Source organism: Scardinius erythrophthalmus (assembly GCF_964197995.2).
Source record: "Scardinius erythrophthalmus genome assembly, chromosome: 13".
Taxonomy (NCBI): domain Eukaryota; kingdom Metazoa; phylum Chordata; class Actinopteri; order Cypriniformes; family Leuciscidae; genus Scardinius; species Scardinius erythrophthalmus.
Genome location: NC_138233.1, coordinates 41,068,193 through 41,084,134, shown reverse-complemented (window position 1 = coordinate 41,084,134; position 15,942 = coordinate 41,068,193). Strand labels below are relative to the sequence as shown.

Sequence of the window (15,942 nt, the reverse complement as noted above, 5' to 3'; positions counted from 1 at the left end):
TATTTCTGCAGGACACAGAGACGACGGGATGGAAGAAGCCTAGACACTTCAGCTGATGTGTGTCAGGGGTGGATCAGGCACGCTCGAGGATCCCCCCGCTGTCTGGCTAGGGCCAATCAAGCCTGTGATATGACGATTCTCTGGCCTGACCCTGACCAAAGACGGGATGCTGGGGCAGAGTCATTTGTTGTTGTTGTTGTTGTTGTTGGGTGTATTGTACTGTACAGCACATTAAGGAATAAAAATAAGTGCAAATGTTTACATTTATTGTGTCTTTTGTTGTTCATCAAGTGAAAAGGTTTTTGAGGGGGAGAACCACAAACAACATAACTTTACCTTTTTCTGGAGTATTGATTTGAATTGATCTCAGCAGTGTGTAAGACTATGTTGTAGTGTGTGTGTTTTTGATAGCTTGTGTGTCGTGTGTGTAGGGCAAAGTTTGGTTTTTCAGCAAGATTGAATGGTTTTGAGTGGAGGGATTAATTTTGACCTGAAAATAGACAGTTTGGGGAAATGGGTGAGAAGTTACGGAAGTTATGGAGAGTTTCGAGGAACAGAGGCATAATTTTAAGAAATGTGTTTAAAGGGGTAGTTGATTATGATTTCCCTTTTCTAACTTTTTTTAGTGTGTAATGTTGCTGTTTGAGCATAAACAACTTCTGCAAAGTTACAACGCTCAAAGCTTCTACATGTTGTCACTTCTTAAATCTCTCCATCTTTGTCTAACTTCGGTTTGAACAAAAAGGGCTAAAATGCTTAAATTTTCAGTGCGTGTCTGTGCGAGGTAATCAGAGCTGCTAAGAAACACACACACACACACACACACACACACACACACACACACACACACACTAGAGATGTGCGGTTGGCGGTTACAGCCGCAGACTCTGCGGATAAACCACGGATCGGGCAGATGATGTGACGAAAAATAATATTTTAATTAAATTTGGGCGGGTGGCGGTTGAACCAATCAAATGATTGATGATCAAACAAATGATCAAACGGCGGTCTCCTCCCATGCAGTCAAAATGAACGGGAGTCTCCAGAACAGACTCGTCCTAGTCGTCACCCTGACATAACAGTGCGTAGAGTTAGTTAGCCTATAATGTGAATGACTTGTTATTTTATTCAAGCTTTCTTTCTTTTTGCAAAAAAATAAAGTGCAATAGGCATTAATTAGTAGTAGGCTAAATAGCAGCATGTTATAAGTATGTGCTAAATTGTGTTTTTATTACAATGAAAACATTGTACAGTAGCCTAGTCAGGTAAGGTCAGGTTTGCCGATGTGCGTTTTATTTAGGCTATTTATTTATTTTTGTCCGTGTGCGCCGATCGGAGACGGAGTTCACTGCGGATGGGGACACAACATAGCCAATAGGCTGTACTAGTAGGGGCGTTGAATATCTTTGCTGCATTGGATCAGTCTCCTTTCTAGATCAGGCAAGAGCATTCCTCGCGGCTCGCGTCAGCAGTGCCTTGCATCGCCCATAGACCTTACAACAACCAGCCAATGGCGGGCGGGTGCGGCTTTGAGAATTGGTCAAAAAAACGTTGGTGCGGATGGATGGCGGACGGATGATGAGTTTTGTGATGCGGTTGCGGGTGAAATAATAGCCCATCCACACATCTCTAACACTCACACACACACACAAGCTATTGAAGCTCCGCCCCCTGTGCCGGGAGCAGCAGCTCATTTGCATTTAAAGGGACACAAACAAACCTACGTGTTTTTGCTCACCCTCAAAAAGTGACAATATTAACATGCTATAAAAACAATCTACAGATGATGGCCTATCATCAAGTGTTTTATTTTGTGAATAATTCACATCATATCTAATAACAGAATGATGTGAATTATTCACAAAATAAAACACTTGATGATAGGCCATCATCTGTAGATTCTTTTTTTGCGCGGGGATACATATTTCGTCCATATTCATTTTGATAGACCATCGATCTGTAGCTACACTCGCTTTTTGTGTAGGCTATGACCCATTTATTTAAGTGCGCGGGCATTATTAAATGGTTTTGATAATAATTCACCGTGGAAGGGGGGGTTCAGAACAATTTAATATCCAAAGGCTGTTTGCTTTATGAGTGAAACGGTATGGTCGTCTTTGCTTTTCAGTAACTTATGACATTGTCAATTCAGTGCAATATGAAGTTCGATCGTTAGCCTATAGAATAAAAGCATTTATTTTGATAGATGTGCCACGTGATAGCTGTCTTTGCTAAACCTCATCGATAAAACAACAATAGTAAAACGATAACTTAAATAATTTGTTATAGTGTTATAGTGTTATATGTGTTATAATTTAATTTACTTTGGTCAAACAATCCACGGACACTTTTATTGCTGAATGCGTGCGCGCTCCCGCAACCGGGGATACACTTCCTTTCAGGGGTAAGTACCTTGGCACGACACCGGCAGAAGGGATTTACTTCGCGCGTTCCTTATCCTTGTCCCTCTTCTTTGCAATTTGTTCATCGGAACGTCGTCTCTTTGGTCGTGTGTCGGCCATAATTCAAACTTCCCTCTTCATGCCTCTCTGTTCTCTCTCCTCCACACCCCCTTCATGTGTACGTACACTAACCCCCCCAAACCCCACCCTCCAATACTTCTTGCCAGTGATTGGCTGGAACTCTGTGTGTTGTGTTTCGGGGTGCGGATGAGCCCAGTTTGTTTTTGTTGCCGTTTGTGGAGCCTGTGGTGTCTAGAGAGACCGTGTTTTTACAGTGTGTTCAGGGGACAGGCAGCGAGCGGATAGTGAGGAGATGTTTGCTGGATGTGACAAAAAATGTTTTGGCCTAAAAAACGCGTGGCATCGCTTAGAGCACCTTTAAGATAATAAAAGTAAAACATTTTTTACAGTGAATACAATAAAATGTCCAGAAACCAGTTAGCACCAATAAAAAAAAGTGTAGTAAATAAACACATTCACTCGAACTCACACAGATGCACACCTCACACACACACAGCTATACATCTCATATGGCATGATCACACTGCTGCTGTATGAGCCAGGCTTTTGTTCACTTTTTAAAGGTGGACAGTTTAGTTAACGTCTGTATATCTGTAGGAAGCCAGTTCCACAGATTGGCTCCTTTCACAGAAAAAACACTTTGGGCACAGGATGTTTTACGTAATGGCACTTTACAGTCTCCACATGTAGCAGCTCTCGTGGATCTGGAGGGCTCCAGCCGGTTCACAAATCTACAAAGTGGCTCAGGTCCAAGTCCAGTCAAACATTTAAAAAGCAACTTTATGTGTCTAAGATTAAATAAAAAAAAATAAGATTTTCTGTTTACTTAAAATGTAACAGTGATGGAATTGAATGGGCTTTTTATCTAAAATGTTTAGGGCACGGTTATAAAGCCTCTCAATAGGCTTTAGGGTAGTTTGGCTAGACATCCATTCATCAGTTCTGTCATCTCAATGCACCACAGATCCCAGTGTCCTGCCAAACCTCTCTCCTCCCTTCATCCCTCTCTCACTCCCCTCTCATCCCTTCATCCCGCTATCACTCCTCTTTTTCTCACAGATTTGTCTATGCACTTCTCTCCTGATTGCTTATGAGGTCTAAACAAGCAGTTCACATCCTTCAAACATTACTACAATCAAAATATAGCAATTTTGTCATAGTGCTTATATATATAAACACTAAAAAGTCTTGAAAATAAGAGGAGAGAGCAATATGTCCCTTGCAAAAAAATGATAAGGTGATATAATGGAATTATATTATTAGTAGTATTACATTTACCATGGTGTGTACAAAATAACACTAGGATACTTCACAGAATACCAGGTTATTACCCCAGCAAGCAATAGCCGTCATTTCACTGTGTGTGTTAACTATAGACCCGATATAGTCCGGCTATGACCCAGCAAGCAATTTTATGTTTAAAAGACGTCTAATAGCCGTCCAAACAGAGCCCAGACGTCTAGGCTAAAACAAGGGAAAATTCGGGCTTTCAGTGAAAATGTAATAGACGGCTAAACCACAGCCAATAATAGACTAGTCATCAATTAAACAAAGAAATGAAACCAAACACCTTGTAATCACTGTTGACTTTGCTTACATGATGGAATATCATACATCTCTCCAGTTATTTTGTGACCAAATTATTTACATGTAGCCAAGTTCAAGGTTATTTTGTCTAGAAGTGTGTTACTCCCAGCCATTCCGGGTCTATAGTTAACCGAGACGGAGAAATGACGGCTATTGCTTGCTGGGGAGTAACACACTTCTAGACAAAATAACCTTGAACTTGGCTACATGTAAATAATTTGGTCACAAAATAACTGGAGAGATGTATGATATTCCATCATGTAAGCAAAGTCAACAGTGATTACAAGGTGTTTGGTTTCATTTCTTCACTCATTTCATTCTTTGTTATCTAATTGATGACTAGTCTATTCTTGGGCGATGTTTTAGACGTCTATTAAATGTTCACTGACAGCCCAATTTAATTAGTCTAGACGTCTGGGCTGTGTTTGGACGGCTATTTGTTGTGATATGGTGAGCAGGAACGCCACACACACACACACACACACACGTAAACCGGACTCACATTCCCAGGAGCCTGGCGACGGTGGTCCCGAAGTGGTCGAACAGGAATCCGTTCGGGAGCGTGAGGAAGTTATTCATGAAGGATGCGATGGTGAAGACGAGGGAGAACTGCTCATCTTGACCTCTGCAATCTGACACACACAGATCCAGGGTTAACAGCACTACACATACATCAGGCACACGTGTGTGTATGTGTGTGTGTGTGTGTGTGTGTGTGTGTGTGTGTTTACTGACCTTCAGATCCAGTGTTAACAGCACTACACATACATCAGGCACACGTGTGTGTGTGTGTGTGTGTGTGTGTGTGTGTGTGTGTGTGTGTGTGTGTGTGTGTGTGTGTGTGTGTGTTTACTGACCTTCAACTGCAGTCCCGTTGATGGTGGCGTTCACACACAGGCTGCTGAAGTACCCTTCGCTCTTGAGCACGAACACCAGCGTGGCCCAGCCGAACACGGCGCCGGCGAAGCCCAGACACTCCACGAGCCCTGAGGCCAGCGTGAGCCAGGAGCGAACCCTGCGCCCGTCCCCACAGCCCAACATCTCCAGGTCAGAGGTCACACGGCTCCTTCAGGAGACACACAGCCAGTCAGTCCAGAGAACCTCAGAGATGATCCAGAGACGTGAATGCACTGTTTACTGAGTCTTCAAATGACCACACACACACTTCTCCCTCTCTCTCTTTATATGGTCCTCTGAGATCTTTCCCTCCCATTTACTAATCCCTCCTTCCTTTTGGGATCTCTCAGCGGAAAGAAACTGGTGTGAGCATTCCACAACATGTTGACTTCCGCATCCGGCATTACTGGTGTCAAGGCAAGTCACCATTATTCATAAAGCGCTCTCTACAACACAGAGTGTTTTAAAGCAGCTTTACAGAGATAGCAGGAGAATACTGCAACACTGTCTAGAGGAAAGTAGAGTCACAGTCCTGCTTCAGTGAGTTCAGTGATGCTTCATTTCTGTTGTAAAAAAGTTATTTAGCCTAGTTCATTGTGACGAGATCCCTAATACATGTTCTTATTGTAAACAAATTTAATTCTGACACATGTTGTTTGTGTAATCTGTTAAACTGAAGTGACTGAAATATAGTATTTTTCTCTCACTCGCTCCTCAAACCTTCACTCCACATAAATGAAGGTGACTTGACTTGACTTGACTCCTGCATTCCTCACTGAAGCGTGAGATGGGCTCTGGACAAAAATGCCGCAGAACCAGCCCGTCTGAATGGCTGAAATGTTAGGGTGTTGTGATCGATTGAGAAACACACTGATCCTCTGCAGAATACGAGCTGGCCTCTGGCCGTTCAACACAATAGGATGACGCTGCAATACCTCATGACTTATTTTACAGCCTAAAATAAGTCAAAGCAGAAGTTAGACGTGTGATTGGCACAGGACGCAGTGATTCTGATCTCCCCGTATGGTCTGTGCCGTTCAGTGATGCAACCGTGCTCAGAATAAGACAACTCTTAATCGCACTTTCACAGTCCCGATCACAAGACCAGCCAAGATTTGCTCTTCAGTGTGTGTGACCGTCTGCGTCAACGTCCTCAGAGACATGATCCGACACCAGTCACGACAACACACAGGTCTACGCTTCTACTTCTGATCACAAATATAGTCTTTATACCGACTGCAATAAACATTTAGATTTAATCACTGAAAAAAAACTCACTCTCTCTCTCTCTGTCTCTATATATTCTATATACACTGCCGTTCAAAAGTTTGGAGTCAGTAAGAATGTTTTTTTTTTTTTTTCGTAAAGAAATTAATACTTTTTTTCAGCAATTGGTAAAAAGTGACATTTAGAATTTTACAAAAATATTTTATTTCAAACTAAATTCTCTTCCTTTGAACTTTCTATTCATCAAATAATCAAAAAATGTACACAACTGTTTTCAACACTGATAATAATCATAAATGTTTCTTGATCATCATATTAGAGTGATTTCTGAAGGATCATGTGACACTGAAGACTGGAGTAATGATGATGAACATTCAGCTTTGATCACAAGAATAAAATATATTTTAAAATATATTCAATTAAAAAATAGTTACTTTAAATTGTAATAATATTTCACAATATTACTGTTTGTTTCGTATTTTTAATCAAATAAATGCAGCCTTGGTGAGCAGAAGAGACTTCTTTTAAAAACATTAAAAAACCTACTGATCCCAAACTTTTGAACGTCAGTATATATATCAATATATATATGAGTATATATACTCCTAACAACACACACACACACAAGATGAAGCGATGAAGCGACAAGATGACTGGGCTTCAACGGGACTGGGAGAGGACTTCTTCAGCGGATCTAAACCCCATAGAGGACTTCTTCAGCGGATCTAAACCCTATAGAGGACTTCTTCAGCGGATCTAAACCCCATAGAGGACTTCTTCAGCGGATCTAAACCCCATAGAGGACTTCTTCAGCGGATCTAAACCCTATAGAGGACTTCTTCAGCGGATCTAAACCCCATAGAGGACTTCTTCAGCGGATCTAAACCCTATAGAGGACTTCTTCAGCGGATCTAAACCCTATAGAGGACTTCTTCAGCGGATCTAAACCCCATAGAGGACTTCTTCAGCGGATCTAAACCCTATAGAGGACTTCTTCAGCGGATCTAAACCCTATAGAGGACTTCTTCAGCGGATCTAAACCCTATAGAGGACTTCTTCAGCGGATCTAAACCCTATAGAGGACTTCCTCAGCGGATCTAAACCCCATAGAGGACTTCCTCAGCGGATCTAAACCCCATAGAGGACTTCTTCAGCGGATCTAAACCCTATGGAGGACTTCTTCAGCGGATCTAAACCCCATAGAGGACTTCTTCAGCGGATCTAAACCCCATAGAGGACTTCTTCAGCGGATCTAAACCCTATAGAGGACTTCTTCAGTGGATCTAAACCTTATGGAGGACTTCTTCAGCGGATCTAAACCCTATAGAGGACTTCTTCAGCGGATCTAAACCCTATAGAGGACTTCTTCAGCGGATCTAAACCCTATAGAGGACTTCTTAAGCGGATCTAAACCCTATAGAGGACTTCCTCAGCGGATCTAAACCCCATAGAGGACTTCTTCAACGGGAAATTACGGGTGAAGGAAAACTCCATGAATTAAGGCTTATGACTGTTAAACCCTATAGAGGACTTCTTCAGCGGATCTAAACCCCATAGAGGACTTCTTCAGCGGATCTAAACCCTATGGAGGACTTCTTCAGCGGATCTAAACCCTATAGAGGACTTCTTCAGCGGATCTAAACCCTATGGAGGACTTCTTCAGCGGATCTAAACCCTATAGAGGACTTCTTCAGCGGATCTAAACCCTATAGAGGACTTCTTCAGCGGATCTAAACCCCATAGAGGACTTCTTCAGCGGATCTAAACCCTATAGAGGACTTCTTCAGCGGATCTAAACCCCATAGAGGACTTCTTCAGCGGATCTTAACCCTATAGAGGACTTCCTCAGCGGATCTAAACCCCATAGAGGACTTCTTCAACGGGAAATTACGGGTGAAGGAAAACTCCATGAATTAAGGCTTATGACTGTTAAACCCTATAGAGGACTTCTTCAGCGGATCTAAACCCTATGGAGGACTTCTTCAGCGGATCTAAACCCTATAGAGGACTTCTTCAGCGGATCTAAACCCTATGGAGGACTTCTTCAGCGGATCTAAACCCTATAGAGGACTTCTTCAGCGGATCTAAACCCTATAGAGGACTTCTTCAGCGGATCTAAACCCCATAGAGGACTTCTTCAGCGGATCTAAACCCTATAGAGGACTTCTTCAGCGGATCTAAACCCCATAGAGGACTTCTTCAGCGGATCTAAACCCCATAGAGGACTTCTTCAGCGGATCTAAACCCTATAGAGGACTTCTTAAGCGGATCTAAACCCTATAGAGGATTTCCTCAGCGGATCTAAACCCCATAGAGGACTTCTTCAACGGGAAATTACGGGTGAAGGAAAACTCCATGAATTAAGGCTTATGACTGTTAAACCCCATAGAGGACTTCTTCAGCGGATCTAAACCCTATAGAGGACTTCTTCAGCGGATCTTAACCCTATAGAGGACTTCTTCAGCGGATCTAAACCCCATAGAGGACTTCTTCAGCGGATCTAAACCCCATAGAGGACTTCTTCAGCGGATCTAAACCCTATGGAGGACTTCTTCAGCGGATCTAAACCCCATAGAGGACTTCTTCAGCGGATCTAAACCCCATAGAGGACTTCTTCAGCGGATCTAAACCCTATAGAGGACTTCTTCAGCGGATCTAAACCCCATAGAGGACTTCTTCAGCGGATCTAAACCCCATAGAGGACTTCTTCAGCGGATCTAAACCCTATGGAGGACTTCTTCAGCGGATCTAAACCCTATAGAGGACTTCTTCAGCGGATCTAAACCCCATAGAGGACTTCTTCAGCGGATCTAAACCCTATAGAGGACTTCTTCAGCGGATCTAAACCCCATAGAGGACTTCCTCAGCGGATCTAAACCCCATAGAGGACTTCTTCAGCGGATCTAAACCCCATAGAGGACTTCTTCAGCGGATCTAAACCCCATAGAGGACTTCTTCAGCGGATCTAAACCCTATGGAGGACTTCTTCAGCGGATCTAAACCCCATAGAGGACTTCTTCAGCGGATCTAAACCCCATAGAGGATTTCTTCAGCGGATCTAAACCCTATGGAGGACTTCTTCAGCGGATCTAAACCCCATAGAGGACTTCTTCAGCGGATCTAAACCCTATAGAGGACTTCTTCAGCGGATCTAAACCCTATGGAGGACTTCTTCAGCGGATCTAAACCCTATAGAGGACTTCTTCAGGGGATCTAAACCCCATAGAGGACTTCTTCAGCGGATCTAAACCCTATAGAGCAGGGATCAGCAACTCCGGTCCTGGAGGGCCACTGTCCTGCAGAGTTTAGCTTCAGCCCTGATAAAAACTCACCTGCCTGTATCTATCTAGTAATCCTGAAAACACTGATTGCCTTGTTCAGGTGTGTTTAATTAGGGTTGGAGCTAAACTCTGCAGGACAGTGGCCCTCCAGGACCGGAGTTGCTGATCCCTGCCATAGAGGACTTCTTCAGCGGATCTAAACCCTATAGAGGACTTCTTCAGCGGATCTAAACCCTATGGAGGACTTCTTCAGCGGATCTAAACCCCATAGAGGACTTCTTCAGCGGATCTAAACCCCATAGAGGACTTCTTCAGCGGATCTAAACCCCATAGAGGACTTCTTCAGCGGATCTAAACCCCATGGAGGACTTCTTCAGCGGATCTAAACCCTATAGAGGACTTCTTCAGCGGATCTAAACCCCATAGAGGACTTCTTCAGCGGATCTAAACCCCATAGAGGACTTCTTCAGCGGATCTAAACCCCATAGAGGACTTCTTCAGCGGATCTAAACCCCATAGAGGACTTCTTCAGCGGATCTAAACCCTATGGAGGACTTCTTCAGCGGATCTAAACCCTATGGAGGACTTCTTCAGCGGATCTAAACCCTATAGAGGACTTCTTCACCGTAAACCCTATAGAGGACTTCTTCAGCGGATCTAAACCCCATAGAGGACTTCTTCAGCAGATCTAAACCCCATAGAGGACTTCCTCACCGGATCTAAACCCTATGGAGGACTTCTTCAGCGGATCTAAACCCTATGGAGGACTTCTTCAGCGGATCTAAACCCTATAGAGGACTTCTTCACCGTAAACCCTATAGAGGACTTCTTCAGCGGATCTAAACCCCATAGAGGACTTCTTCAGCAGATCTAAACCCCATAGAGGACTTCCTCACCGGATCTAAACCCTATAGAGGACTTCTTCAGCGGATCTAAACCCCATAGAGGACTTCTTCAGCGGATCTAAACCCCATAGAGGACTTCTTCAGCGGATCTAAACCCTATAGAGGACTTCTTCACCGGATCTAAACCCTATGGAGGACTTCTTCACCGGATCTAAACCCTATGGAGGACTTCTTCAGCGGATCTAAACCCTATGGAGGACTTCTTCAGCGGATCTAAACCCTATGGAGGACTTCTTCAGCGGATCTAAACCCTATAGAGGACTTCTTCAGCGGATCTAAACCCTATAGAGGACTTCTTCAGCGGATCTAAACCCCATAGAGGACTTCTTCAGCGGATCTAAACCCCATAGAGGACTTCTTCACCGGATCTAAACCCTATGGAGGACTTCTTCACCGGATCTAAACCCTATAGAGGACTTCTTCAGCGGATCTAAACCCCATGGAGGACTTCTTCAGCGGATCTAAACCCTATAGAGGACTTCTTCAGCGGATCTAAACCCCATAGAGGACTTCTTCAGCGGATCTAAACCCCATAGAGGACTTCTTCAGCGGATCTAAACCCCATAGAGGACTTCTTCAGCGGATCTAAACCCCATAGAGGACTTCTTCAGCGGATCTAAACCCTATGGAGGACTTCTTCAGCGGATCTAAACCCTATGGAGGACTTCTTCAGCGGATCTAAACCCTATAGAGGACTTCTTCACCGTAAACCCTATAGAGGACTTCTTCAGCGGATCTAAACCCCATAGAGGACTTCTTCAGCAGATCTAAACCCCATAGAGGACTTCCTCACCGGATCTAAACCCTATGGAGGACTTCTTCAGCGGATCTAAACCCTATGGAGGACTTCTTCAGCGGATCTAAACCCTATAGAGGACTTCTTCACCGTAAACCCTATAGAGGACTTCTTCAGCGGATCTAAACCCCATAGAGGACTTCTTCAGCAGATCTAAACCCCATAGAGGACTTCCTCACCGGATCTAAACCCTATAGAGGACTTCTTCAGCGGATCTAAACCCCATAGAGGACTTCTTCAGCGGATCTAAACCCCATAGAGGACTTCTTCAGCGGATCTAAACCCTATAGAGGACTTCTTCACCGGATCTAAACCCTATGGAGGACTTCTTCACCGGATCTAAACCCTATGGAGGACTTCTTCAGCGGATCTAAACCCTATGGAGGACTTCTTCAGCGGATCTAAACCCTATGGAGGACTTCTTCAGCGGATCTAAACCCTATAGAGGACTTCTTCAGCGGATCTAAACCCTATAGAGGACTTCTTCAGCGGATCTAAACCCCATAGAGGACTATAGAGGACTTCTTCAGCGGATCTAAACCCTATAGAGGACTTCTTCAGCGGATCTAAACCCCATAGAGGACTTCTTCACCGGATCTAAACCCCATAGAGGACTTCTTCACCGGATCTAAACCCTATGGAGGACTTCTTCACCGGATCTAAACCCTATAGAGGACTTCTTCAGCGAATCTAAACCCCATAGAGGACTTCTTCAGCGGATCTAAACCCCATAGAGGACTTCTTCACCGGATCTAAACCCTATAGAGGACTTCTTCAGCGGATCTAAACCCTATAGAGGACTTCTTCAGTGGATCTAAACTCTATAGAGGACTTCTTCAGCGGATCTAAACCCTATAGAGGACTTCTTCAGCGGATCTAAACCCCATAGAGGACTTCTTCAGCGGATCTAAACCCCATAGAGGACTTCTTCAGCGGATCTAAACCCCATAGAGGACTTCTTCACCGGATCTAAACCCTATGGAGGACTTCTTCACCGGATCTAAACCCTATAGAGGACTTCTTCAGCGGATCTAAACCCTATAGAGGATTTCTTCAGCGGATCTAAACCCCATAGAGGACTTCTTCAGCGGATCTAAACCCCATAGAGGACTTCTTCACCGGATCTAAACCCTATAGAGGACTTCTTCAGCGGATCTAAACCCTATAGAGGACTTCTTTAGTGGATCTAAACCCTATAGAGGACTTCTTCAGTGGATCTAAACCCTATAGAGGACTTCTTCAGCGGATCTAAACCCCATAGAGGACTTCTTCAGCGAATCTAAACCCCATAGAGGACTTCTTCAGCGGATCTAAACCCCATAGAGGACTTCTTCAGCGGATCTAAACCCCATAGAGGACTTCTTCAGCGGATCTAAACCCCATAGAGGACTTCTTCAGCGGATCTAAACCCCATAGATGACTTCTTCAACGGATCTAAACCCCATAGAGGACTTCTTCAGCGGATCTAAACCCCATAGAGGACTTCCTCAGCGGATCTAAACCCCATAGAGGACTTCTTCAGCGGATCTAAACCCTATAGAGGACTTCTTCAGCGGATCTAAACCCTATAGAGGACTTCTTCAGCGGGAAATTACGGGTGAAGGAAAGCTCCATGAATGACGGCTTATGACTGTTATAGAAGAGAAGGCTGGATATATTGGACACTGAATTTTTTTTTTTTTTTTTTATGTCAGAAATTTGTACATTTTGAGTTGTTATTATTCTCCTTTTACCAGATAAAAAATTAAAGTGAGATGGAAAAATGTTTGGTTTTCATTTTGTTGCACAATAATTCTCCACGCTAACAGTTGCCCAATAATTGTGCACACACAGATATTCTCTTAAGAAATCCAAAACCTCACTTTTACTTCCTTAAATATTCCGGTTTGGGGTTATTAATATTTTGGATTGACCAAGAGCACTTTAGTTGTTCAAGAATAAAATTAATCATCAAAAATACAATTTGCCGAATAATTTCACACACAGTGTGTGTGTATATATATTCCAGACACCTAAATCAGAATTTCTTTTTAAACATCATAAATTCATAATTAATAAATGTCATTACATTTTGAGGAGTCACAGCACACGACACTATTCTGAGTGTCTTGAACCTGAACTATTGTAAGATAAGATGTTCTGCATGTGATCACACTCCATGAATTTGAGTAAATAGCTTTGTTTAAATATTTAGTACGACAGTAAAATGATCCTGCCAAACTAATACATTTTTCTTTTCAAGATATTCAGAACAGAAATCAGATATCAATTTTAATCCAGACATTAAAAACCAGCTCATTTCACATTATACGCCTTCAAGTCATATAAATTGCATTTTGAATTTTTCAGTTAATAGAGAAAAAAAAAACACACTAATTTAGTTTCCAGTAAAGATTACAGATTTAAAGCATGGACGTTTGTGCACATGTAAATAAATATATTTTCTATGCATAACATCAAATACATTTTTTGCTATGTTCATCAACACTGTAATGAGGTTGTGTGGCGAGGAAAACGATCAACGAAGAAGAAGAGTTACAATCTTTAATAATGAACACAAATAGAACTGAAGTTGCATAGAGAGGATGGCACACACACACACACACACACACACCTGAACACAGAGACACACACCTGAACTGAGTAAAGAATCATGATGATACACTAACAAAGGGAGGACGGTGAAACACACAGAGTCCATGTGATGAAGACTAAGAATAACCCTGACGAACACACACGATCATGTGACCACAGATGTGCTGAATGATCTCGTCAGCAGTTTACTGTCAAACATCATAAGATATCTGACTACACTTCCTCAAAGAGCCACGAAACACACACTCTCCCCAAATCCAGCTTACAGAGCTGAAGATCTCAGCGAGCCCAAAGGCCTGAAGATACTCAGTGCACAGAACGCTTTATTGACTCTGTGTGTGTGTGTGTGTGTGTGTGTGTGTGTGTGTGTGTGTGTGTGTGTAATGATCAGTCTGAGCTCTATAGTCAGTTAAAGCTCATAGTCCTGTGTGATAGCAGACCATCATGATCTCAGTCTCGAACAGAGGTTTCAAACTGAAGTTAGTTTCATACACACTTCTGTTTTTATTGTGAAGGAAATATCAATCATAACACAGACAAACACTTGATAATAAGGTTCATTAGTTAATGTATTCACTAACATGTACTAACAATGAGCAATACATTAGTTACTGTATTTATTAATCGTTGTTAATGCTAGTTAATAAAAATCCAGCTGTTGATTGTGTGTTCACAGTGCATTAACTAATGTTTACTAATACAACCTTTGATTTTGATAATGTATTAGTAAATGTTGACATTAATATTAACTAAGATTAATAAATGCTGGAGAAGTATTGTGCATTCTTAGTTCATGTTAACTAATGTAGTTAACTAATGGTAACTAATGAACCTTATTGTAAGTTACCATTATTGTTTATTATTTCCCCCTAACTTCATTTATTTGCTGATTTATTTCATGTACTGTTTGTTTCAATTCATTATGTTATGAACACAACATTTTCTATTGTAATCATGTTCACAACTTGTAATAATTACTTCAGTGAGCTTTCTGCCTAAAATCATAATACATGACGTTAACTGCGTGATTTTGTACATTTCTGAAATCGATAACCACAGTTTCCTCTGATGACAGATCATCTGAACTGTAATGTGGACTCTTTTCTGCAAAGCTGCTTTAAAACGAAAATATATTGTGAAAAGCGCTGTACAAATGCGAATTGAATGTTGTATTGTACATGTTGGCGGTTATGACTTATAAAGCTTTGTTGATTTCAACTTACAAGCACATGAGTATCATGACAGCAGAAAGAGAAGCTGCATAAATATGTTGAAGCTGTTTTGTTCGCTGTTGGTTATATTACAAGCTATTACTTCACATAGACAGACATGCATTACAAAATCAATCTTTATTGCTAAACTGCTATCGGTCCAATGTCTCCGTCTCAACCATAGACTGAAAAATATTCCGTTAGGTCTCAACCCACACACACACTCTCCGATCTTTCCTCTTTCTCGTGCAGTGCAGTGTTTATGATGTGATGTTAAAGCGAAGAATGAACTCACCGGTCATGAGTGAAGAGAAGACTGAGAGACAGAGAATGAGGAAACACCGTCACTCACACACACACACACACACACACACACACTCTCTCACTCTCTCTCTCTCTCTCTGATCGCCAGACCACTCTGGCAGAGAACACTAGCAGATAAGCTATGGTGTATTGTGTGTTGACTCTGGCTTTACTCTCATTCATTGAGGGTCCAAACACAGTTTATTGAAAGGTAAATCCACAATCGAAGTCCACTAACAGCCAAAGGTCATAAGCTAACAGTCCAAACCATAACAAGGTACAGGGCTGAGGCCAACCGAGAAACCCGGACACAGGAGAACCAGGACACTAATGCTCAGCAGTGCAGAACTAACTCACACAACACTCAGCAATGAGTGACAGGAGTGACAGGCTTTTATAGGGTGAGTTAACACGGTTAATGAGACACATTAATGGGGTGATGGGTCCAGGCAGTGAGTTATGGGAAATGTAGTCCGTGCAAGAATAACAATAATCCGGTGTGGAGTGCACTGCCCTCTGGGGCTCGTTCTTCGTACGCTGCTTAAAACATCCGAGATCAAATTACACATCCAAGATGATATCATCGTGCTAATCATGATCTGGCTAATTAGGTTCTTTGAACACACGGTTATGATTAGTAGGCTATGCTGGATTGAG

The 15,942-nt window shown here is 42.5% G+C and overlaps 1 protein-coding gene across 3 annotated transcripts in view; it reads right to left on the bottom strand.

The window, feature by feature from the left end:
* The window catches only part of slc43a3b (solute carrier family 43 member 3b), a 47,016-nt gene extending 31,646 nt beyond the window's left edge, over nucleotides 1-15,370 (bottom strand). Inside the window, exons 1-3 of one of the 3 annotated variants that reach the window (XM_081383596.1) lie at nucleotides 15,278-15,370; nucleotides 4,928-5,136; nucleotides 4,573-4,702 (exon numbers count right to left, since the gene is read on the bottom strand). In XM_081383596.1, coding sequence (XP_081239722.1) covers nucleotides 4,573-4,702; nucleotides 4,928-5,111 — 314 coding nt within the window. In that variant the 5' untranslated portion in view covers nucleotides 5,112-5,136; nucleotides 15,278-15,370. Of the gene's footprint in view, nucleotides 1-4,572; nucleotides 4,703-4,927; nucleotides 5,228-15,277 lie in introns of those variants that run through there. The other 2 variants (XM_081383594.1, XM_081383595.1) reach the window with 2 other exon arrangements.
* Nucleotides 15,371-15,942: the final 572 nt, after the last annotated feature.